Genomic DNA, 27,036 nt, shown 5'->3' with positions numbered 1-27,036 from the left:
AGGTTAACAGCTCATACGAAGCACGAGACAGGAAGGCAGCTGCGTGTGTACGTGTGTTAGGACTTCCAAGTAAGATAGTGAAGACTCGGTATACTAGAATAACGAACACCGGGAAAGCTGACCACCACTTCCATCTTCTCTGTCGTAGCGCACCACTACCCCACCACCACCACCACCACCAGAACCAGTGGGATGGGGCTGGTATCCGCTATCCATTTTCAGGGTGGACGTTAGCTTCGCTGAGGAAACACTTCCTCCCGCTATTTCCCTTCCCCCCGTGGCCGAGGCTGGGCCCCCCACATCAGCGTACTTCCGATCGTTTTCTCCTTTTGTTTCCCTCGGCAACTGCCTCTGGCGGGGCGACATGGGAGTGGCGTGGAGGGCTTCAGCTCTCTCCCGAGACGTCCACGGAAACGAAGAGATTCCTCAGCGTAGCGTAAGGAAGCTGTGGTTAATGATAATGAGCAAAACAGATGAAGGCAAATACAAATGAAGTCAAACATCAACAGACCACTAGGTCGTAAACGAGGCTGTGATAGTGGAAGAGAACTGAAACTCCTGGATACAGCAGTAGGTGCAGAAAGACGTACAAACTTTCGTCATGGATAGAGAGGTGCTGATAATGTCCGTCGTGGATTTGAAGCGAAATATTTTTTGAATGTATTCTTTTCTCTAGCTGGACCCAGATGCTGCTTCGCTAAAGCACTGGCTGCGTTTAGTGTTGCTACTGCTACTGTGGCTGCCTTATAGAAAACGGTATGGACTACACTCCTTTGTTGAGGGTAAGATTTAGGGTAATGAACACCATGATCACATTAACCCTCATGGCAGCACTCCTTGGTAGACAGATGGGACGGATCATCGTCTCTTACACATACTTTACTGTGTATCATCCACTGATGAGAGAAATACATGCAGTCTTGTGAAATGCGATGATGAATGAGTCTCCCAGCTAGTATTTAAATTTCCATAGAAACAATACCCGAAAACAAAGCCCAAAATTAGTTTCATTTTGAGGCCACAGATGGCGCCAAGGTACGGTTGTACGGTACAGGGTCACGGGAAATGCCTCTCTGGTTCGAGCAAGAGTTTAGCGAAGAAGGGTCGGGTCAAGTGTCCACTTGTCGTTGGAATCCGAAGCCCTGTACCAGAAATACTCGTACGTAAGGTATACCTGAACGCCAGGTAGATGTTCCTAGTGACGCTGGCATAGATGTAGAGGTTTACGGAAGGAAACTTCGAAGCCATGTCGCTGAAAATTCGGAACAGCTAATCACGTGCAATCTAAAGAACATGGATCCGATAGTTTTTTTTCTTAAAAAAGCTCCATCGTAGTTTACTTAAACCTTTCCTCTCCTCAACCATTGTATTAGATAATGCATGGGATCAACACTTTTTCTCAGTCCATTGCTTAAAACTGATATCATCATACATTAGTCAAGAGTATTGTATTCAGATGTATTGCATGTATTTATCGTCTGACGTTAGAAGGAAGTTGAAAGAGACCTTACGATGGCCGAGGTGCCACACCATCATCACCCCTCCTTCAGCAGGTTTAGAATAGACACCAGGTTCACTGTCGCACGTCACAGACACATTCCTCTTGCCTCCTCCCTCCCCTACAACATTAACGTTGTGTCTGGCTTGCTGACCCCGTCATCGAACGAAACAGAAAACCTCTGTGCAGCGGTCAGGTCGCCTCTCTAGAACAACCCGGTCTCCTGGGACACTGAGGGGCGCCCGGACCTTCACGCCAGGAAGCCCAGATAAATACGGGTTACAACAGACGCTAAAATCTACACACAGATCACCCTGGAGGAGAGCGCCTGGTGGGCTCCCGTGTGAGCGGAGGCAGAGGGGTCGCCTGTATCCACCAGGAGTTGGTTCTTATGGATAGGGAAAATATATAGAGAGAGCATACAATTGCGTGTGACCTAACGGGACAATAAGCCTTTCATGATGGTTGAAGTAAAGTTGCACTTCTGGGCCACCCTCTACCGGTGACTTGGGAGTAATCTGACTGATACTTGTGGTCAAGGTGGCCCAGGTAGCTGGATAGACCGAGGTCTTCCCTCATTACCCCGAATAAGTTCCTTGCGACTCAGCCTAACATCACCAGACTTCTTGCTAAAGAATGTTGTAATCATATTCTTTAAGCAGGATACGGCGTCTCCTTTGTCAAGTCTGTCAGACGCAGATGGAACCATTTGCGTATTATTGCGTTTTGGGAAAATTCCTGCGCTCTGATTCGGCGGAGTTTTTGTCGTTAAAAGATTGAGGCGACCCAGCTTGGGGTGTGGTCGTCATCATCTTGTCCAGTCCAGCTTGAGGTTAACTAATCCACAGACTTCTTTCCTCTCACATACCAGCAGGTTCCTGTCGCTCATGAGGTGCCGCGTTACTCCCCATTCTCCTCATGACTCATGATCCCAACCCTAGACCTAATCTTAAGGGCAAGAAGTCACGCGAAATGGAACGCAGAGATGGAATGTTAAGTTTTCAAGAGTTCTTTCCGCCCGCTCTTGAATCCTTTTTTTTTTTTTCGTACTGTAAGCGACCGTTCTACCAGCCCGCCCAGATTGTCGGTCACCCGGGCGTGGAAAGGCAGAGGGGGAGGGATAATGGAGGCTAGTTGGGGGGAGAGTGGTGTGGAGGGTGGAGTAGGGTGGGGAGACTAAAGATGGCGGGCGGGTCGTGAAGAGAAGAAAAGATGTCAGCGGTCTACCCTCGTGTTATCACGTGACCCGCATGCGTTGCCCACACTCACCACGCCCTCTTCCCCCACCACCCAGCACCCCACGCTTCATAAGCCAAACCCACATGCTCCTTCCGCGCCACCCGTACCGCGCCCAAGCTCCCACGGCTCTCACAAGCCATGGGTCAGACTGCTGTGCAGGTGAAGGGTTAGCCAGTGCTCTCGGACACCTCTCCTTGGCATGGTTACCTGACCAACATTTACGTTACCGCCAATCATGGGTCGATATTTGGACTAATCATGATGCACCACCAGTCTCTCACCATTAACTAAGTCCTTAGGCGTACAGGCTCGAATCACTGTAGATCGTTGCATTGCACAGAGGCATTTAAAAGTGCAACTAACCATTTGGGTCCTAGCGAGGTGGTTTGTGATACTGGAGGAGAACAGGAACTCATGGATTACTGTTGTTAGAGTAGGTAGACATAATTCATAACCAACCAACACGACCTGCAGGAGATTTACCAGGTGAAGTCCTCCACATGATCGTGCCCCGTGTTGGGTTCCGCCGCCAGACACACGCCAGAGGGCCATAAGGTCTTGTACCTGTTGTAACTAACCCTCTCATCTGGATGGAGATCAATTCGAGTCCAGATGCTGCAGTTTTGTTTTCTACGTTGTGTACAGGAGTAGTGTTGCGTTGGTGTTGCTTGGTCCACCTATCGAAGTTGTTCAAGTTAGCAGAGTTCATTTGGTAATAGAAATAATGGTGTGTATCGTATTGCATGCCCCCCCTTTCTTTACTGAAATCTCAAACGCACAAGAATCTTTTCGCATTGAGGGTTATTGCCCAAGATGGTTTTAGTATTCCCGAAGTTGAAGACTAGTGGGTAGTAGCGATACGTCATCATCTGTTCTACGTACAGGTTTGTGAGGCCAACGTTTGCTGTGTAAGAAAAAAAATGCCGTGTTGTGAAACGTTTCTGAAGTCTGTGGTAGAGTCGTAAATGAGAATAGTTTAAGATCAGGTCTCGGAGAGTTTAAGGCTACATCCACTTCAGTATTACAGATCCTCACTGTAGCCCACGCACTTATCTCTAGGTCCTTCAGGTAGCCCACACACTGCCTACAGATTCGCACCGTAGCCCACACACACTACCCACAGATCTTCGCCGTAGCTGACGCGCTGTATACAAGACGTTGCACGTCACCCATGCACCACCTACAGTCCTCTGGAGTTACTTAACCCACGCTCTAAAAACATGTCGACTCACATTTTGTCCCCAGCAAGTTTTTTCAGATATAAAGCAAAAGGAGATTACCTTTTGCAATGGAATGAAAAGGAAATATTTAGTTTCTCCTTTTGATGACCACTTACTTTCGTGCCAGCAAAGTCTTCCGTAACAGCGGACGTCGTTCAAATGAGAGTGATAAGAATAACATGGAACACATGGGCGAGACTGATTTATATTCTGCACACCACATCATTCTCTGGAACCCTTTGGTGGGCGATGTTTGTGGTGGCCGTCGTCCGGCAAACGAGCGTGGGCGTGGGCGTGTCTGAGCCCAAATCCTATCACGGCGTGTCTGGTCACTTCGCTATGGGCGTGCCAAGAGCCACGACGAGGGATTTTTAGCACTTTAAAACTGCCTGTGGTTGGCACCGACGTCTGAACCTCTCGCCACTCTTCAGGAGAAGATGAAAAGTTCGTCCTTGATCTGACAATCATATTGGTTTAAGATGACCGTGTGAGGCTTTCATCTGTTCCCCGTGTATCGCATGTACCACCATACTCAACACATTGAGGTGCGGACGCTTTGCTTCACTTAACACTGTCGTTTGTGGTTCCTAACCTCCAACGGTACTTGGACGTATTCCTGAATCCCTTTACAGCCGGACATCTGTTAGCATTTATGATTTACACAGTTCAAAAAGGATCCAAACGTGTCTCAATATTTAACAACGTATTAAGGATGCTCGTTTGACGTCTTTGTGTGTGAAGAATAAGAGAATGAGAATTTCGGGGAAGTTGATGCTTTACACTTCATTCTCTTCACTGACTTGATCTTTAGCTTCATCGTTAATTTGATTACTCATCGCTATGAATATGACGTTCATATCCTCTTTGTCACTGACTGAAGCAGAACACTTAAGACATGAGTATTGGAAGCCAAGAGATTTAGTATTGGATCATGAAGGTGATCTTACTTCTACGTTTCTTGTTTGTATCATTCCCGTCGTTCACTGGGAAGTAATCAGTATAGTGGCGAAAGGCTAACCGACCAGGCGAGGTAATAACATATGTGTCACTGTAGTGGTGAAAACCCTTGCTCCAGTGTCGCCGTGGTGGTGAACCCTTGCACCAAGTGCCACTTGGGGTGGTGAACCCTTGCACCAAGTGCCACTTGGGGTGGTGAACCCTTGCGCCAGCGTCACTGGGAAAGCTTCGCGTAGATGTGTCATCACGGAGGCTAGGCTTGGTGCTGGTGTACTGCTGAAGGTCTTGCCGCTGTGTCTTTGTCCTAATCAAAGCTGAATCGGCGCTTTCGTTTACGTTGAATTTCTGATCATATTTCTTTTTCTTCTATTCCCACCTTTGCGACTGTGGTTCTTGTGTGTGCTATAGTGTTACGATGCGTTACGTGTGTCGCAGGCGTTGGTCGCATCGCGGGATGATGCAGAAATTCTCCACGTCTTCATAATTTGTGGCAGTCAGATATTTCTCATGATGCAAATACGAAGGCTGGCGTACACTGCCTCCGCGCAATTACGAGTGATGATCTGATGTTTCTGGGCGGTAACAAAAGCCACTTATCTCCCTTTCCCCTCGGGACCATTACTTCCTCAGATTACCCCGGCGTCCGGCAGCAGCCCCTCTCGTCACCCAAGGCTGCATTTGAGGTCTCTCTCTCTGTATATTTCTAATGTTAAAATCTACATTAGCGTTGTAAGTTTAGCGTGTGGCGTCCGGCCGAGTGACCATCGACTCTCGCCGCTCATCGGAGCCAAGAACATGCACACGCGCATTCGGTACAGCATCCAAGGTCACTGTATGAAATGATGAATGCATGACGCCTGACTTTTCATGTCCAAGGGCTCCAGTCACAGAGGAGAGGCCTCATCCAAGCCAGGCCTTAGATGGGATATAAAGAAAGGGCTAAATAGGTTAGATAAGTAAGGAGTGAGGAAGCAGAATTTTGAGGTTTTGAGGTGATTGAAAAAAAGATATGCCTTTTAACCTTCCTGGGCATTACGGCACGACTCCTGAGCACGACGGCACAACCCTTCAGCACGACGGTACGACCCTTGATCTTGAGGGTACAACCGGTGAGTATGATGGCCTGGCTTTTGACGTCAGGTCAAAGGCAAGTCCTTCATCACCAAGGACCCAGTACAGTACATACGCTCTCCAGCACTAAGGAGCGTATTACCAGTTGTGTAGTTCAGGAGTCATTGGTAATATAATTAATTATACATCTCTTACGCACGACCTACCTCTCCTGCGCGGGAGCAACTTGACTGGGTCATCGCGCCGACATCTCATGGGCCGGGGAGGGTCGGAGGCGCGGCCGTGTGTGTGTGTGTGTGTGTGTGTGTGTAGCTTCCGTCACGCCCGCCTGCCCCCATGTCCCAGGCTGCCCCCGGCCCAGCACGTATGCGGGTGGGAAAAGGTATCCCAGACGCCAGTCCACGCCACCCAGGCTGCCCTCCCTCCCTCTCTCCCTCGCTCCCTCGGACCCAACACGCAGAGCTACCCAGTAACTGTGGGAAACAGAGTTCCCTAAGACGTTTGAGGTAAATGATGCCCTAATTAGGGGGAGGGAGATTTTATATGATATAGAACGGATTATAGGCAAATGAGGGTTAGTTTTATTCTTCCAATCGAGGGCTGAGGGTTTTCCAAAAGGGCCAGCAGGGGCCTAGGTTCAGCACACATTAAGGGGCAGTGTGTATATGGAAGGGGCTTGGAGTGTTGAGGGGGGGGGGGGGTACTTTCCCATACGCAGTTCCAGACCCTCTCACCCCACCCTGCCAGAGGAGCCCCCGACCTCCCGCCGGTAATCTTGGGTTAATGCATTTTCTACAGCGTAACACTTGGCCGAGGTAATTGTAAACCGCACTTATGAACTTCCCATGTTCGTTACCGTTACGAGTCGCATCTGGGCGTTACAGCAACTCCCCTCCCCTACTGCCCATTTATTGCCCCGTACGTTATGTTATCGTCACGGACGGTGTCTGGCAATCAGTTAAGTCACACAGTCCTGTACTTTGAGACTCGTTTTATCTCACGGCAGCCCTGAGCGATAAGGACCCGCCCCGCCCCGCCAGAATCTCACAACGATAAAATTTTAACCGGGAAAAAAAATCAGGTCTTGCAGTTCACCATAATAGCCACACCTTAAGGTGAGGTTCGAGTTGCCATCATCGGCCTTATGAAGTTAAGTAAGAGGCCGGAAGTGTAAGAGAAGAGATAGAGTCGGGTGTAGGATGACGTGGTGAGATGTGGGTATCGCCTGGGGGCGGCGCTGGGCAGGCAGGTAAGGTGCTGCCCGAGCAACAACAGGTGGCCCTGAGCTGGTAATGAGGAACATGAGACGCGCCTCTCCAGGGGTTTTAATGACCGGTCTGCCTCACGCACCTTCCGGTGGCCGGCAATGATGGATGGACCATGACTTGAGGAACTTCTTATCGTCCCTTGCACCAGCCTGCTCTCAGGGAGAGGTGGAGTGAGGGTGTCTAGTGCCCTGAACATTGCCGATAAGGTATCTGTCAACAAGACTGGGGTGGAAGCGAGGGAAGTAGTGTGAGTGAAGGAATGGTCCCCTACCTTTCAAGATCTATAATGAAAGGCAATGGAATAAGCTGTGTCGATTTGGGCAATTGCTGCCTCTACAATGCTGGGGGTTAAGGTCAATATAAGTATAGATATGACCGTCAAAATGGGAACACAAGAGATGAGAGATAAAGTTTATCCATGCCCTGATACCCAGAGTGTGATACCTTCGTCACCTGCACCTCTCCCATGGAATCCGTGGCTCCAATAGCTCGACCCTCCCCAGCAGGACGGCGGTGGTACTCCTGTATCACGACCGCCGTTTCCTATCGGCGGCGTGAATCCCCCGAGCATCTGGTGTGTGGGCTACTTTGGCCACTTAGTCACACATTACTTTGCTCCGTCCCACGCCAGTATTATCGCCGAGTCAATAGTTACCCGACACGGTGGGTTCATTGGCGATGGTGAGCGGTCAGACCGTGCGGACAGGAGCATCAAGGTTGGACGTCCCCGTCTGTGTGCCGCTACACGCGTTATTGGTTACGTTAGCTGTGATATTAGGTTGGTAGGTCAGTCGCGTTGCCAGAAACTTTTTCGGATATTTTACATAGACGTTTTAAAAGACTTTACGTCTGAAGGTATACTCAGACAAAGCATTCCTGTGATGGTTTGCTGGAAGGGTATACATATAGCTCAGGGCAGATGGAAGAGAGCGCAGTGGGGACTATACAAAAGGCATATGTGCGTGACAGGTGGGCCCTCCAGAGGGATGTCGTCCCGTTGGAAAACGGGGAACATCGTTAATAGCATTTAGACGTCTGGGGAACAAGGTAGATTGTGTACGGCCAAGAGATGTTGACGTTGATGGTACTACAAAATATATACAAATATATGAACAAGGTGGATCACAGTATATCAAATTTAGAATTCGTAATCCAGTTGGTTACATGTGACCATGTGACGTGATGTGGGTGCACTTAAGGGCAGGGCCAAGTTTTGGTTATAGTACAAGGACATCCTCGAGTACATCAGTGCCAATATGATGGTTACAGAATCCTCAATACTAGCTTAGAATCCACGAGACCTGTTAGCAGTGAATACTTTAAAAATGCTATAGATGTTCATTATATTTTACTGAGTGATGGGAGATTTCACTCCACGTGATGGTGTCATGCCTCCTGCACTCGAACTTTACGAGTAAAACACCCTCTCCCACTCCAGGTGAGGTGTACTGGTTGGGTGGGAGGAAGACGATGTAGTGCAGATATGCCGCCCGCAAGTGTTCCCAGGAGGTGGTCGCTTGGCCAGGTGCTGCAGGGAAAGCATTATTGGCGGTGTTGAACGGCCGTTATAATTAGTGCGTTATAAGACGACTCCCTCGGGCATACTGCAAGGGGGGAGGCTCCACATACACACACACACACACACACACACACACATCACCGGCAGACTTTAATCTCACGGCTCCGTAGGGCTCTTACAGGCAAGTTTTTAAAGCGTTTGGCGGAGGCTCGGGTGACTGGTGATTAAGGGTATTGAATGACCCGCAGGACTTGTTCTGGGCGAGTCGTTGCTCTGTATCGAAGTGAGATGGAGGAGGCTGGATGCAGGTGCTGGGCTCGCTGGTTCTTCTTGCAGTGTTGCACAAAGAACCAGAACATCGTTGTACACCAGTTCTTTCTCACACTGGCGGCTTAAACCCGCCTCCTCACCACCAGCCATCAAGTTCCACATCTGATGTCATGCCTTCAGCACATCTTCGTCGTGTCTATTTTGTACGGTCTTTTGTCATGTTTCCCGCGCCTCTCTCCAACCGGCCAAATGTTTCAAATTCTCCCAATTATTCTTCTTAACTCACTCCTCCACTTCCTTTCTCAGTAAACCCCCCCCCCCCGTCATCGTTCACCGTTGCCTCTTCTCCCCCCCCCCCCATCTCCCTGCCAGTCATCCCTTCCCCCTTTCTCTGTCCGACCCCTCACCACCACCCCCCCTCCTCTTCTCTCTCTCATCTCTGGCTATCCCTCCGAGACAACAGGTGCGGCCGCGTTCAGATGCACCTCATAGCTAAAATGACCAAATATTTCCAAATTTTCCACCGCTCTCCCTCAGAATCCAGGCGGTGCAGATCTGTCGGTGCCATGTCTTCTCTCCTCTCCTTCGTATGGTAATGGCTGGTGCAGGTCCGACGTATAGAGGAAGTAAGAGTATAAATAAAACATTAATGAGTGACTTTAGGTAGATGTGGCGTTGCCCGGGGACAAGGCCCGGGGCAGTAGCGAGAAGCAGCCACCCAACCCCGATATGAACCTCCCAAATCCCGTTCTTCTGGATCTTCAAATGATAATCCTGGAGCCTAACAATTATACAAACGTTTAGAATCGTTATTATCGCTTAAGGGGCGTAGTATCTTCGCCAGATAAGCGGTATTTAGGCGTGAGAAGGTGGCGATGTGCAGGCGTGCAAGTTGGGCACCCGCTACCGGCTGGGACGACGCACGGCGCGAGGTTCCCACGAGGCGGCCGGACGCGAGGTTGCCACATGTTTCACTTAAGTGTTTCACTTTTACAAGTAATATGCGTTACGCTTTAAAAGTTTAATAAAGCGTACTTAAATCTTCGTTGATATTATGGACAGAATACCGTAAGGTTCTTCAAGACGACTCGGTTCATTTCGTAGGCAACGAGTATTTCGAGTGTAATTAAGGCACTAGGCAACTATGAAGAGATCTTCGCATGCTATATATACGACCCGAGTGTCGTGTCAACACTAGATCTTACGCACACTTGGGAGTAGTTGGACCGCCTGTGTAGTAGTATCCTTGACCACCTCAGGTGTCTGTTGTGTGTGGATAAGTTTTCCTGCGGTTGTAGTCTCGCTCCGAAGTTTCCCAGCGATGGTGTCGTCGGTGCATGTGGAGCCGGTGTCCCGCACGGACCAGTACAAGCGGGTTATGAAGCCCATGCTCGAGAGGAAGAGGAGAGCTCGCATAAATCGGTGCCTGGACGAACTGAGGGACCTGTTGGTGGCGGCGCTGCAGGCAGAAGGGGAGACCGTCACGCGGCTGGAGAAGGCCGATATACTGGAGCTGACCGTCCGTCACGTTCGGCGCCTGAACCAGAGGCGTTGCCTGACGCTCCCCCCCAGCGGCCACGACCCGAGGCACGACGCCCTCAAGTTCCAGCAAGGCTTCGTCGCGGCGGCGCAACAGGTGCAGTCCTTCCTTATCGCATCCCCAACGCTGGAGCCATCTCTGTCGTCACGTCTCATCTCGCACCTCACCTCCTGCGCCTCGGCTATGTCCGGTGTACCTTCCTCGTCACCCACCACGTCAGCGACAGCTACCCCCTCTACAGCGTCGCCTTCAGCGCCTCCCGTGGTTGTTGCCGCCCCGCGACCTACTCCAGTTCGCCCGGTGATGATCCCAGCTGCCTCGCCGCCCATGTCGCCACCCCCTCTCATGGACCTGAGCATGAAGCCAGCTCCGAAACTAGTGGCCCCCACGCCCATTCGGGAGGCGAACATGCCCCAGGACCTCTCCATGCGTCGCCCAGCGTCCAGAGACCAACCGGACCAGCCCTCTGATGGGAAGACGTCTTGGAGGCCGTGGTGATCATAGTGTACAGTCGGGAGGATGAATCTCCTCTAGTATAGACACTACGGTGACTTGACGCCGTGCGTCAAGTGAGAAGCAAACTGACGCGAAGGGGCCGAACTCGCTCGCCCACCCACCGGGAGTTTGTGGGTGATGGCGCTCACACCGCCTCAGCCCGAAGTGGAGTTTCAAGTGTGTGGATTCGACGTGCCAAATGCAGATAGCCAAGTGTATCCAAGTGCCTGCTAGAGCTTTAAGTACAAGACAGCGCCTGGCATGGGACGGTGGAGAACAGCATCTCCAGTGTGACGCCCTCCCCGGCTCGCCCCCTCCTCCTCCTCCTCCTCCTCACGTCTCCAGTGTATATTGTGATATATAGTTTGTGATAGAGATAGAACATAGCTATTTTTGTATATAAATTCACTTTCTATAAATTAATGCTGTGATAATGTAAACTGTAGGAAGTTACTGTAAAACTTTGGAGTACTGTATATACATATATATATATGACCAGATCCTTGTTCAAAAGGAAGACCCCCACAACGCCAACAGTCTTTCAGAATTTGTACAAAGAAGAGAGTATTAGTCTCTGTGTCTCACACATAGATCTTCCTAGAATGCTCACTGTTACTTTTAATATCTTTATTGACTTCGACTTCAACAAAAAAAAAAAAAGTTAATAAGGTGCCCTATTCATGTCACAAGATTGTTATAGGTTCTTGTTTACCTGCAGACACTACTTAAATCTGTTTTTGTTTTATCATGTGCACGACGCCGCTCGAGGCCAGCCCTTCCCCACAGGCGCCCGGCCAGCTGTGCACCACCTGTAGAAATTGTGATATTCACTTCTGTGATGGAAATAAAAGACCGTTTCCCAATACATGGTTGTTTACTATTCACTCCTGCATCTTGTATGGTTGCCTGCAACTTGCAAAATTGACTCTTGTATAATTGAATGTATCATGTATGATTGACTATCTTGTATGATTGCCTGTATCATGTATAATTGTCTTGTATGGCTGCCTGTAGCATGTATGATTGACTATCTTGTATGACCGTGTCTTGTACGACTGCCTGTATCTTGTATGATTGCCTGTATCATGTGTGATTGTATCTTGTATGATTGTGTCTTGTATGGCTGCCTGTACCATGTATGATTGAGTGTATCATGTGGTATGATTGTTTGTAACTTGTATGACTCTTTATATACTTCATGTGCTAACTTTTTTTTAACATAACTTCAGCAAAGTATTTAGTTTTATAAACTAAATGTGACCTCCCTTGGCAACGTGTACCACTGGTCTAAAACAATGTTAGTGTTTACCCGAACCTATACCAAGTCAAAATTTCTTTAATTTGGTGGATACTTTAGTTCCAATGCCCCACACATATATGAATAACCCCCGTTTTTCAGTTTCCGTATCATTCCGATTCTCGTAAAAAAAAAAGAATGGTAAGTCTTTAGCGGTCGTGATCACAATGCTTTGCATGCGAGATATCTCGTGTCTGGTTTTGTCATCCCTCTGCCTTTGTTTTTGTATATAGGTCTTTAATATGGTCTGGGTAATATAGCATGTAACATTAGTACTACGTTCACATATTTTGTAACTAACGCTGCTAGAAAACGGGGACTACCAAGGGATTTCTTGAATCTGAAAAATAAGTGTCGTTACACGGCCGAAAACGAGGGAATAATGACAAAATGATGAAAAAAATGAGGTTAAGAAAGGGTCACTCAAAAAGGTTCATGCCAAGTTCAAGGCGAGACTTAACGTCCATATCTGTGACAAAAAAATTATACCAGCAACAACACAACGAAAACGGACGTAAGAACACCCATTAAACAACGACATTGGCATGGAAAGGAAAGAAAAATGAGCCCAGAGAGAATGATGAGAGTTGGAGAAGGGTGTCGGAGGAGAAGTAGCCACTCCGACCGACTCCACCATCCCTTGGAGGGTAGGCGGAGGAAAGAGGAACCAAATTCAACGTTGAAGCGAAACCTTTGAAGCTGGTCGTCATTCTCGAGGGTTATCGTATCGTCGTGTTCAAGGGACTGGTACAGTCAGGCATATTTATATATATATACTCCCGGTGAAGGGCATGACATAATACTATAAAGACAAGACACTACTTGATGTGTAACCACACCACAGTCATGAGACTTGATGGGGAGGAGATGCGTGTGTGAAGGTCCTAACCCATTTGAATGGAAAAGTTAACACTGCAAATAAAACATTTGGTCGTAACCCTTAAAGTGTACTCTCTCTCTCTCTCTCTCTCTCTCTCTCTCTCTCTCTCTCTCTCTCTCTCTCTCTCTCTCTCTCTCTCTCTCTCTCTCTCTCTCTCTCTCTCTCCGAGTCCACCTCCCACCCACACTAACCTTGGTTGATCAGACGCCCGTCACCACAATCACCTTGTACCAACCAGTGCTCGTGCGGGCAGATACGAGAATGGTCTTACATATGCTGTTGTGAATGTCATGAACAGTCCATGAACAAGTGCACGGCTAAGCAAGCAGATTGCTTAGTTTCCTCTAGATATGTGTATGATAAGTACATTATGACTAACGCAGCCAACGTGAAAATGTTCAACACTTTATATTCACCATATGATACATAATGTATGTCGAAGCAGTATTACAGCAGTTCGACCAATATTTAACACTAGATCAATTGATGTTCGAACCAATCAGCTCTGAATGCATAATGTATAGACCATATAATTTGCTTTGAAAAACTTCCTTGACTCTGCAGATATACCTCACGTGTGCTTATCCAACGCGTAATTGTATCCATCCCCACCTTGACCTTAAGCTCTTTTTTGTGATTGATTATCCTAGTTACTACTATGACCCCCTCAGTTATTTCATTTCTAAGCTATATATTTTCAGCCGAATGGCTGCCTGAATTCAGTAGACCCTTCTGTATTTGAATATTCACGCGTTCACAATGACTTACCAGAAGGAATAGACACTCACCAGAACGTGTTTGCAGATGATGCTGACTGAGGTCATGAAGGATGTAGAGAGAGAGCAAGAAGGATTGCATCAGACTACAAGGGGACCTCGACAAACTCTGAAGTTAGTTGGTTGTTGAGATTCAACCCAAGTTAGTGTATAGTGATGAGGATGGGAACACAGTGAAAGGAGACTTCGATATGAATGTTATCCAAAAGGAATTTAAGCTGCAGGTATTTATGAGGGGGACTCGGATATTGGCATTGTTCCTTACTTGTTGCCAGGGTCCCATATGAGGAGAATAGCAAAAGTGAGAAACTGTCTGCCGGCAAACAATAGAATAGTATTCAGAGTATAAGGATAGAGAAATATCGATCGAGCTGTTCACTTCCTAATGGAGAACAAAACTTGAATTTGCATCTCACGTTCAGTCACCACGCCTAACGAAGCACGAAGAGCTATCCGCAAAGGTCCAGAGGAAAGCAGCAAGGTTAGTACCAAAATTACGAGAGCTGAGTTACAGGGAAAAGGTAGAGGTCTGAAATTTGCCCACCGTGGAAGAGAAAAGAGGGAGAGGTGACCCTGATCACTGTCATTTAAGTTTTCTGATCAGTTTGATAACGTAGACAGTGAACAGTTCTGCGAGAGATGTGAGAACAGAACAACCAAAGGCCGTGATATAAGATTCAGCAAATGATAGGAAACGGTACCATAAGAGTAATGAATGAATGGAATAGATTTATGAATTATGAGTTAGTTGAAATGGTTGTAAGATAGTAGAAAAAGTTCGAGAGATAGGTCCTACCAAGGTAAAGCTCCCTCCCTGAACAGTATAAGTAGAGGTAATCACACACACACACACACCTCCCCGGCTGACGTTGTGCTTCTGTAAGTCCAGCGACTCACATCCTGAAGTGATGCTACCACAGAATGATGTCACTCTCCGACCACCGCTTGTGAACGCTGTCATTATGACATCAGCCCAAACCCGCGCTGGGGTAACTTCAGCAGGCGTGAGACACGAACGCTTGGTCGCCCCCTGAGGGCTCTCACACCACAGGGGGGTGGGGGCAGAGAGGAGGAGGAAGAGAGCGGGTCCACTGTCATCCTTTTTAAGTGTGGGAAGCAGATGCTCTTAAACGACAGGTCTCTCTCTCACTCATCCCCCGTAACTGTGGGATAGTCTAAACCTGCCAGGAGTTGAGATTATCTCTACACCACTGAAGATGTTCGGAACCTATAGAGAAAACAAGCTCCTCTTGTCACAGTTCCAAAGCATCGGGATACAGGCATTGTATATGATCCCCGTAACTTTGGTGGAAGCAAGACTTGCACGCACGCTCTGAAGCTGCCTGAATACACGTTCATACAGCTCTTCTGTATCTACCGAGCGACGGTTTTTCTCCATTGCCTTTCTCTAAACCATGGGAAGCGCGCGTCCATTCCCTTACAGTTGCCGTGTGGCCACGAGCAACGGGGGCTGCTGTTACGGTGTTCTGTGTAACCTGGTGGAGTGTGTTCTAGTTGTCCTCTGTTTTCATTAAAGGCAACAAACCCATTTAATTACGCTCGGGAAAGGCTCCTTCCTGCAGTCAGGAACCTGCGCAGCCATTCACAAGTCCTTTTTTTTTTTTTTTTAAGCTTTACCCTAAACTCTAGATTTTGGTCTCTAAAAGTTTTGGGTCGTGGTTTCTAAGGTATTATGTGGTATCTTTGTTCTGTAATTGTGGGAAGTGGTTTCTAATGTGGTCTCGTTAAAGGCAGTGGTCTCTAAGGTGTCATATATCTTTTAGTAGTGATTTCTAATGTGTTCTATAGCTGTGAGCAATAGTTCCCAATGGCTATTGGTTTCTAAGGTGTTCATTAGTTACGTGCTTTGGTTTCTAAGATGCTTTGTAGCTGTAGGGAACTGGTATCTAAGTTGATCTGTAGCCACAGCAGTGATCTCTCATTAGAAACCTCTTGCTGTTCGTTTTTTTTTTTTTCATTCTAAGCAACAGGCTGTTTTCTGCACAAAACGGGGTTTTCTGTTCCCCTTTACTCCAGGCAACTTGCGGTTAGGAGCACTAATACTATAGGAAACAGTCAGTGTCTACGTTGCCCTCTTGGCGCCTAGGACAAAGGGCCAATGTAAGCCTTCCTCTAACCCTGTAGAATTGTCTGCAACGAGAGAGAGAGAGAGAGAGAGAGAGAGAGAGAGAGAGAGAGAGAGAGAGAGAGAGAGAGAGAGAGAGAGAGACTGACAAATGAAAACCTTTACCCAACAAATGGTAATCATCTATTAATATCCGTTATCATAATGTTTCGTGGAAATTAACACTGAAATCCTCATCATATAAGCAGAGGAAATCCGGCCACACAGACAAACAAAAAATCCCATAGAAGGTGCAACGTCGCGTGTGATCTTGTTCATACCCACCGCCAGCCACACACACACACACACACACACACACGTACGTTGGATTCGTTCCTATCCGCCGTAGGTTCCCCGTTCAGATCCACCACCCCAGTGACGCGGTGGTCGTTCCTATCCGCCAGAGCGTTTGTTCACATCTACCCGTCACGCGCTTCATTAATATAATTAAGTGGTATTTTTGGGGGGACTGAAATTGATAGTGTTACATCATCGTCTCATGCTCAACAAGGTGCATTAGCATAGTCTTAAAAGACTATCAAAACCGCCCGGTATGGGTGATAATTGTTAAAAGTGGTAACGGTCATACATCATGCACGAGACAAAGATACATCAGCACTTCATGTTGTGGTCCCTGCCGTGACGTATGGTCTTCGTGACCGGAAGGATGGTAACGCTTACCCCCCCCTGACGTAGGGCTAGGCCATGGCCCGCTTGTGTTCGGAGCGACGTAAACGTTCTATAAATGGATTGGGCTTAACGGGGGGATACGATTGTGTAATGAAGATTATATTTCGTAGACTCTGGTACTAAGCATCTTTGAATATTTTGAACATCATGAAATGACCTTGAAACGGAAGCCTTCACCCAGTGTAATACGCAGTGACAGACATTATTATCATTATTATTGTTATTATCAATATTATTATTATCATTATTATTATTATTATTATTATTATTATTATTATTATTATTATTATTGTTGCTGTTGTTGTTACTAAAGATTATGATGCATTAAAAGAAAACGGAAATGCAATGCGTACCTGAATATTCTTAAGGCAGGATACGTGCAGCCTCGGTCCCCAGCAGAAAGCAAAGTTAGGTAAAGGGAATTCGGTCCCTTTCCCCAGCTTCCGGTGTGACAATGACCCGGTGACCTGTATATATATACCGTGTAACGTGACCGGCAGCTGAGTAAAGATGGGAAGAATATTACGTGATCCACATACTAATGGGAAAACCATTAACTACAAGTTAAATGAAGTATTCTAGAATCTTGTAATATATACATGACTCATTATGGCACTTTTCTTTGTACTAAGTGTATTCCTAATACTAAAAAAAAAATCCTTTATTCGAAGAAATTAAAAGAACGAATTTCGTAAATCTAATACTTGATTCTTTCCTTGAAACGTGTGTGTAATGATGTGATTTTCACAAATCACACAGTAAATGTCGCGTTATGATATACTTTCCTTTCGTCAAATAAAACCTTATAATTAAACTCATTGGATCGAAAACAATTCTTTCGAAATCATAATCTCTCCTTTTTCACTATAGTCATTTACTGGAAAGGTACGCGGGGGCCATTCTCCACAACAGTTTAGGGCACGGAGCCTTACACGACACGTCGCACAGTTTATTTTGCCTTGAAAGGGAAAAGATACTGGTGGCTTACTGCGAACCATAGTTCTTAGGGTGTCCTTAAGCTGGTTATTTCTGGTCAGCCCACGATCGAGTGGAAGAGAGAGAGAGAGAGAGAGAGAGAGAGAGAGAGAGAGAGAGAGAGAGAGAGAGAGAGAGAGAGAGAGAGAGAGAGGAGAAAGGAACGGGTGTGTGTGTGTGTGTGTGTGGGAAGGCCCAGGGAAGGAAGAAGAGGAGGTGGTCAACACCCCGGGCAGTCAATAGTTGGTAACGAGGTAACTTCTGCCGACCGGAATTTTCTCCCATTGGCTGTGGTTCGTCATGCGTTATGAACGACAACACATAGGGTCTTAACCAGAGGAAAGGCTGGATGCTGTTACGTTAGGTAAACACAAGATCACCATTTCTACGTAGGGTCGGTCCTTATCAACCTGACGGTGTTAAGAAAGTATTCATCCTTTGTTCTCAACTATATTTCCGCCACTAACGTCACGCATTGCTGTGCATTTTTTGTTCCCGCCTGGTTTTGGAAACCCCCTGGCGGTATATAGGAGAGACAAAGATCGCTAGGGTTCATTTACTCGTGCTTAAGTTCATTAGCAGCGGGTTCTCAAGTCCTTTGATGGGTCGGGTTAATAAGGCGGTGGCTTGGGGACGCCCTATCCAGCAGCGAACAGGACTAGCGGCCTCCCTCCGCCACCTGTGGTGGCCTTCGCCACAGGTGGCCTCACCTCACTTCCGGCTCCCTGTAACTCACCCGTTCTACTTCTTTTCAGGACAGCCAGAGCTGACGACAACCCCCAGTGCGCTCACGGACCACCATCCTCATCCGCGTTCATCCCTGTGTCTTCCGATCGCGTTGGTCATTCCGCCGTCTTTGTTTTCGTTATTTCCACCGTACTCCCGGATACATCGACTTTTCTTAATAGAAGCACAAGCTGGCAGGTATCGAGATTGAGCCAGATATTGATTCGTGTAAGCGAAAAGATTCATTTTAAGTGCGTCAAGTCTACTGGAGTTGCGGGAAGCCTCATAACCCGACGCCATTTTGAAATCTGTGCCTCCGCGACCTTAGCCCAACCTCAACGTAGCTCGGAGGCGGCGCGAGGGAAAAATAAACTAGTCGGCAAAATAACGGGGCCCATGGCATGATATTTACCGCAAGAGCGCACTTCCTACTCATCCAGTGGGCAGTGGCGCGAAAGAGAAGAGAGAGAGGAACTGGACCTCAATTATTGAATTACAAGTTAGGTGGTAAGAAATATTATAGATCAAAAATTGGGCAGCACTGAATGAACTACTTAACAGTTGACATCGTAAGTGATCTGTTCATTAACGTCGCGGATGGGATTCGATTCTGTAAAAATGTATATAACAAGGAAACGATTTACAATAAGCGAAGTTAGAGGTAAAACATTGTAGTAGAACATCGTTGCTGATAAAATGCTTACACTTATCTTCTAATGCTTGGTAGGAATTATCTTTAAATTCACTAATTTTGCAACAGTCAAGCGCACACTGTTGCAGAGTGTGGGATTAATTCTGCTGGCAAAGTTTACATTCGGTCTGTCCACTATCAACGGCAGACTCCCATGAGTATCTATAGCCTAGCAAGATCGGCTATCACCATTTAGGTGTTGGCTGACCCTATTATAGAAACCATATAGACGAGTGTTTCTCGAACAATATGATGGGTAGATGGATCTGCTTCACTGTGAATTTCTTTTCGTCCTCAGTCGAATAGATTTCCTTTTTCTTTGTAAGTTCTTTCTGTACGATTGTTTGAAGGATATTGCAGGTAGGCTCCCACCCAGGTGATGCTCTCTTACATCCTCCAAGACATGTTTTTTTTCATCAGCCTCAGCTTGTGTTTTGAGCCCAACAAGTGATATTGGTCTGCGATATCTCTCATACTACATCCTTTTATAAGTCCAGCAGACCTCGAGACATGGGTCTCGTTAGACCCAGTACAGTTGACACCGCCGGTGGCAGCAGACGATCTGCTGGTCATCCTGTGGTCGTCCAGCAGTCGTCTGCCCCTCACCACCTCCTCTTGGACTCCTTTACTTCTTTGTACCTTTTTTTTTTTTCTTTTTGTCGGGCGACTCTAACGCCGTTTCCCTGTGGGCTGCCGCCGTCGCCAGGAGAGACTGTATCACATGACTGCTCCTCCTCTGGGTTGCCGGTTTCCGGCCGGAGAGAAACAACTGCTCGAGACCCAACAAAGGATCCCCTGGACACTGGCTAAGTTCCCTAGGAGGGTGGGGGGACGACACACACACACACACACACACACACACACACACACACACACCGCTGCTCCTGTATTGTCCGTCCGCATCGTTCACTGGACTCTCTCTCTCTCTCTCTCTCTCTCTCTCTCTCTCTCTCTCTCTCTCTCTCTCTCTCTCTCTCTCTCTCTCTCTCTCTCTCTCTCTCTCTATCTATCTATCTATCTATCTATCTATCTCTATCTCAACAGTATTTATGCACCGGAGAGAAAATCGACAGGCCCGGGTGTGAAAGAGTGAGAGGAAGTAGTCGATCTCAAGACGGGTTAGCTCTATCAGTTTAACTTGACGGGAGGAACTACGTGATTTTGTGTGGAGTGAACACGTTTACTGAGAGATTTGTAAGGGCATTGAGTCGGTGGCGTTTAATGGCTTGTGTTGCTTGTCATTACTAGTTAAAACTTTCGTCCGAGATACAGAAATGCGACTTTCATTGTCTCGTAAACATATCCAGCACATTTTTGTCGTATTTACCTCCCGAGATTTGGATAAACGGGTTATCACTGTGTGTCGGTAAGACTTGTCATTCACCGTTCTTGACACACGCAGGGACTTGAGGACCTCCTCCCAACTCCCTCACCTTCTTATGGTCTTCCCCTCCTCCACCACAAGGTCTGTTCTCACCTCCAGCGGGTCTTCTTACCCAATCCCTCCACTCGATGGCGCACCATCCCACCCTTCCCGTGCCTTCCTGCCCTTCGATCACCGACCTCCCTTCCCTCTCCCGCTTTTAGAACATTTCTTTCTTTTCCTCTATTTCATCGAGTCTTCCTTCCCCTCTCCTAGAGGATCTCTGCCCCCTTCCTCCTCCCCTTCCCCTTACTTAATCGTTCTCCCTTCCCCGTCAGCTGATTGTCCACCCCACTGGGTATTCCACTTCATCCCTCCCACTAGGTCCTCATCTATCTCTACTCACTGGGTCCTTTCTTTCGTTCCCCATTTGGTCTTCCCATCCTCAGGCCCTATTGGTCTGTCTTCCCTCCCCTCCTCTCACCATACTTCCTCTGGTTCCCAATCCCTGTCCTACGTCGTCCTTCCACTTCCCTTCCTCCTCCTCCTCCTCACCAGTGAGATCTTCCCCTCCTGCCACTGGATCTCCTTTTTTTTCTACTCTGGGTCCTCTCTTCCCTCGCCCCACCCCTCACCACATCACAGGGACGACATGTTCCTCTCTGCGAGCAGGTCTTCTCCCCTAGCCAATGGGTTCTCCACTCCTTCTCAAATGGGTCCTTCTTCCATCCTTACGACCACCACCGCCACCCCTGGAGGTCCTCCCACACCGCCCTCTCTCAGTAATCCCGGCAGGTAGGTATTCCCACGACCCCTGTGTCTCCACGGCCGGCCGCCGCCTGCGGTTACCACCACCACCACCGCCACCACACCTACCCGTCCGACGCCAGGCTGGTGGGCCGTCCCTGCTGGACCACCCTGGCCCCAGTTCCCAGCCACCCCTTCCTTATGTGTCCTGACCTGAGCATGCAATCAGCCATTATACCCATACTAGCAAGCCCCCAAGTTGCTGAAACTATTCCGTGTTCCTAACTTGTTTGCTCGTCGTCTGTTCACCCTTTACCTGTTGAGAGCCTTATGTGTTTCACCTAATTTGTTGGCAGTTAGGTATTTGTTACCTGTTGACACGATGGTATCTCTTACCTGTTGAGAACCTTGAATTAACGTCTTTTTACCCGTTGAGACGCTGTTAGTTCACTTAAGTGCTCCGTCCCTCATCTTTGTAAGGAGACTTAGCAGCTGTGTGAAGCACAGTTCTGGTCCCTTGGAGAAGATACGAAAAAATTAGGTGAATGTAAAGAGAGGCTTCTAAACCATTGCTTGATATGAGGCACAGAACACCGTTTCTTGCTTGGGAGAATTGGATGATTTTTTATGTTAAAAGTAGTAGGTCTGACACGCTGTTCGAAGTAATACATAGCAGTTCTGTAAGTAGATACCGTATGATAGACAAAGGCATGCTGTTATATATCTGTTTGCAGATGAACTGAAAACTAGAATGTGTGAGGACAATATATTGTATGGAAATAGATAAACAATTATTGGACAAACGCACGTAAACAGCTCTGATAAACAGATATTGGATAAAGCAGGTAAGCAGTTCTTATACACAATAATTGGATGAACGCAAGCAAGCAATTCTGATACACAATAGTTGGATGAACGCAAGTAAGCAATTCTGACAAACAGTTAATGGATAAACGCTACAGAGCACTTCTCCATAGAACCTGGAATTCTATGTAGTATGTGATTCCTTTTGTCCTTACGCCCCTCTTGCCATTAAGACCTGCACCTTTATGTTTCCTAACCTGTCTATAGTGCTACCAGTATGTCCTCTTTCCTGTCTACACCGTACCTGCCTCCCCTTTTTATATGTGTGCCTTTTACATGGACGTTTACAGGCACGTATCTAATTTTTATGTCGTCGTACCCCACACTTCCCTTTATGTACACCTCCTGTGAGTACACACACACTGCAGGACTCAGCGTCTCCTCTCTGTGTGTGTGTGTGTGTGGATCCTTACGTAAAAGGCCCAGTCATTAGTTACTGCACCGCACTTTCTCACGTCTCCCCGCGCATACGATCATCTGCACGGCCAGTCACTGACGCAACCAGTCATCAACATGACTAATCTCCTGCATCACCGGCCATTTCTAAGCGGCGGCGGCGACGCAGCCCAGACGAATTCGCTCCCGCCAGAAATGACTGCGGTGGTCGGCGAGGACGAAAAATCAGCCCGGCGTCGGCCTGCCACACAATCCTTCGAGCATTTTTACGTCACGGAGTTCCGCCAACCAGTTTTCTTAAAAGGCTCAACGCGCCGGTAAACCCGGGCGCTAATTAACACCTCCATGGACGGTGTGAGATCGACTCGACCGGAGACCTCCCGCCGCTTTGTCTCTTTCTTCCTGACGCACATTCACAGGCGCCTTTGTCTGTCGTGCTGAGGACCCCCGTTTTCCTCTCGTTTTCGCAAATTTCTTTTACGTATCTTATAGACTCTATAGAGATTATCGTTTTTATATCATCTGGCGCGGTTTTACATATCCCGGGGAAGAGATGTCGGTGTGTACGTTCAGAATGAGTATTTTTTTTTTTTTTTTTTAGTCCCTTAAACACGATGGTGCATTCCTTGAGCACGGCGATTCGATCCGTTGGTAGTGGGGGGAGGGTGTCGACGACACGACTTTTGAACACGACTGTACAGTCCTTGAGGACGACGGGACGATCCTCGGGCACGAAGACACGAAACCTTGATCACGACGGTACGAACCTTGAGCATTGAGGAGGGGGATGAACAAACCCTAATTAGGCCTTTGACCATGCCCTTAAGAGTCAGGTCAGAGATCACCCCCATCAGCGTCCAAGGGTCGTACTGGTCTGCTACAGAAGTTAAGATCACAAAATCACAAATGCGTTCTTAGAAGGTCAGTGATCGGCATGGGAAAGTCACACGTCATTTGTGAATATTTCTGTGTTTGTGTGTGTGTGTGTGTGTGTGTGTGTGTGTGTGTGTGTGTGTGGAGGGTTGCTGGGTGTGACCCACACCTCGGCTTGTCACCCCAGCAGGTGCGGCCGTCCCCAGCACTTGTGACGCTCCACCGAGCCTCTTGTTCGGTGACTTGTAATGGACTAGCGCCCCCCCGTAAGATCCTCGGGCTACAACGTTTACCACTGTGTGTGTGTGTGTGTGTGTGTGTGTTCGTAATCACCTATTTGCACTGTATAGGGAAAGGGGAGTTCTACGCTCGTGGGAGCCCCCATCTCTTGAACCATCTTAAACACAGCTCATTTCATTAATCATTTCCGGATATATTTGTTGATGATGCACTCCTGATGCCTTCGCCGTGGGTGACGAGCACCCATCCTCTCCCCCAGCTAATCCTCCACCCCTTGGCCCATGGGAGTGGAGTGGTCAGTGTGTGTGTGTGTGTGGAGGGGGGCTCCCTCCCTGGGTGCGGGGCCCCACCCGCTGGTGGTGTCGGTACCTTGCAACACAACACCATAATCATCGTCATGGGCCTTGGAGCCCCTGACCGACCGTCCGTCCGTCCGACCCACGACGTCACCAGCCATTTTTAGACCTTATTCCTTAAGGCACGGCGGTACAACGCTCGAGACGACGGTGCGACCATTTGAGAAGACGTTACGACCCTTGAGTCTGACGGTGCGACCCTTAAGTACGACCTTAGAGCACGGCAGTACCCTGCAACCCTTGGTTATGGTGGCCTGACCTTTGACCTGATCCTTAAGGGTCGTACCGCCGTTCTTAGACGGTTAGGGTTTGTGTAACTGTCTGTCATCAGAGGATGGGCGTTGTGGTGGAGGTAACCAGGAGGAAGGTGAGACGGGTAAAGGCTGGTCGTCCAGAGCGACTCGCATGAAAGTTCAACCAGGACGTCAGCGTAGTCGTTCGTGGGAATAGAAATTTTTTTTCTAGGGTTCAGGTGTGGCCGGGGACGTGTACTTTAGCCAGTGGGACTGGCTTTCGTTCCCTGACACACATAAGTCTACACACACGAGTGTAAAGTTCGTCCTTGTACAGTACCAATAGATATTACACACACACACACACACACACACACACACACACACACACACACACACACACACACACACTGTTCCAGTCATATACTGAGGCCTTGAAGGTTAACTTGGGTGAGAGCCGCCACAAGAGCAGCTGAGGTGGTGGTGGTGGCGGGGGGAAGCGCCCCAGCCTCCGAGGGAGTCTAATATGCTCAACATTCTTAGTAAACTTGTTCCGCAGCGTCTCATTCCTCACCCCGACATACGAGGTAGTTCTCCTGGCCACAGCTCTCAGTATCCATAGTTTTTTCAGAGATGTTAAGTTGTATGTGGTGTACCAGCCACAAACCCGAGATTTCCATCGAGTTATATCGTTTTCAGCTGAGTTTCTGATCTCTGACTCCCTCCCAGTTTCAGGTCCGTCACAAAGTCAACAGAAAAAGAAAAAATAAAGGAAGATCGGCAAAGTCTACATAGGGGAGAAACAGCCTCTCCTTTGCAGTAATTTCTTCATCCTGCACATGTTTTCTTCTCTTCGGGTTATTTGCTTTTTACGACTGTCGGAGAGTTGCGCGCGTGAGCTGTACCCGAAGTAGATTGGCTCATCTGCATATCTACCCGTGGTCGTGGAAGACGGATGGTGTTGCCAGCCTCTCCGCTGCTGGACGGCTCTGGATGTCTTTCGTGGCATCTGGTGTGTCCCGGGCGGGACCCCGCAGGCAACTCGTGTCGCTCAGGCCCCCCCACGACACACGAGGAGAGCCACCCCGCCTCTCACCTGCCCCTGCCATGGCTAACACAACAGCAGCAGATTCAGCGTCAGAAACCAGCTCGAGAGGGAGGGTAGGTAGGGTTTGGTGGTTGGGGGGGGGGGGGGGTGGAGACCGTCACGAAGTGCAGCGAGGTAGAGGCTATGGTCGCAGTCCCACGCTGGTGGCGTCTCCTTGTTGGCAACAGTGGCTCTTAGCGATGTTGAGAGATGATCGTCTTCCATACGACCGAGGCGGCACGACCCTTAGTTTATGACAGACTCGGCCTATGATCGGAGCCTTGAGGCTTAGAGTAGAGGTCAGGACTTCAATTACTTTTGCTCATGGGTCGTACCGTCGTGTTTAAGGGGAAGAATAGTCGTGCTCAGGGGTTGTACCGTCGAGATCAGGGGAAGTATTGTCGTGTTCATGAGTCGTGCTGAGGGGTCGTGCCTTCGTGATTCAAGGGGTCGTAACGTCGTGTTCAAAGATCGTGACGTTGTGCTCAGGGGTCTGAACGTCGTGTTCAAAGGATTTTAGAAACAGGTGCACCGTTTGATATGCGAATCATGCCACATAAAACAGTTCGTGTTTATACCGGACTTTAACACGGAAATAATCCATTTGTGCAATGTATTACCTGACGTCCGAATCATCCACTTTGCTAGAAAGATAAGCGAAACTGATAGACTAACGATAAACCCCAGATTTGTAGGTAACTAGCTTTCGTAATGATACATCTCACAAGCGAAGGTTCTCTCACACACTGCTGGTGTCAGATTGTCTCAGGTTACAACACTCTTTTCAAGAGAAGTTCTCTCTCTCTCTCTCTCTCTCTCTCTCACACACACACACACACACACACACACACACACACACACACACACACACACACAGAGTTCGTATCAGATCGTCTTCAAGGTATCCTTAAGGAACAAATATATACATATCGTGAAGGTGAAGGAGGCAGCTCGCGGTTTCCAATAGTTTTCATTTATTTTTACGACAGCAAAGCAGTATCCAAAACAAGCCTCTGTTTATGGTAGTATGGCATGGTGTGGTAGAGACAGCAGTATGGTATCGTATACTAGAGACCAGAGCTTGAAATATAGCAAGAAACTTGTTCTAAATGATGTTATGAAATACTTTCATGGTATAAGAGTGGTGGACTAATGGAAGGAAGTAGGAAGGTGAAGAGCTTATAGAAGCTGAAAAAAATTGTGCGAGGGGCACAGTACGCATAGGTTATTACCCCAGAGTACGCCAGGTACCCATCTATTGACCATTTCTGAATGGACCATGAATAGATTGGTTGGCTCTGAGGTGACTGCCCTCTCTAGAGTTCGAACCCGGGTTCTCGTGACTTGTAATGTGTCATTCAAAGGTGTTTGTAGCCTATTCTTACAAATACTTTGTTCTCGATTTGAGGTTAGTTTCCTGGGCTTCCATTGTAGCATTAACGCATCTTGTCCTTTCAAAGATTAGTTAGTGTCCGTGATATTTTTTATTTTTGCTGCAAAGGCAACCATTTCATTGTGCACGTCTGCCCATCCTGTGGGCGGTGATGTAGAATAGGACTCAGGCTGGACTTGGTAAGAACCATCCGTACGTGTTACAACAACAGCTCTACCAAACCATCCGTACGTGTTACAACAACAGC

At 47.9% G+C, this 27,036-nt stretch overlaps 2 protein-coding genes across 8 annotated transcripts in view; both read left to right on the top strand.

Moving 5' to 3' along the window:
• Git (ARF GTPase-activating protein GIT1) overlaps window positions 1-27,036 on the top strand; it is a 626,665-nt gene that overhangs the window by 553,748 nt on the left and 45,881 nt on the right. The window lies entirely within an intron of this gene.
• LOC139762036 (enhancer of split mgamma protein-like) lies at window positions 10,231-11,942 on the top strand. The gene has a single exon (XM_071686807.1). The coding sequence runs from the start codon at window positions 10,364-10,366 to the stop codon at window positions 11,078-11,080; it is 717 nt and encodes a 238-aa protein (XP_071542908.1). The 5' UTR covers window positions 10,231-10,363; the 3' UTR covers window positions 11,081-11,942.

This window comes from Panulirus ornatus, chromosome 42 (genome assembly GCF_036320965.1).
Source record: "Panulirus ornatus isolate Po-2019 chromosome 42, ASM3632096v1, whole genome shotgun sequence".
NCBI classification, from domain to species: Eukaryota; Metazoa; Arthropoda; class Malacostraca; order Decapoda; family Palinuridae; genus Panulirus; species Panulirus ornatus.
This window is presented reverse-complemented; position numbering and strand designations above follow the sequence as displayed.

Coding starts and splice junctions, on each gene's coding strand:
- LOC139762036 (XM_071686807.1), top strand. CDS start 10,364: ATGGTGTCGTCGGTGCATGTGGAGCCGGTGTCCCGCACGGACCAGTAC.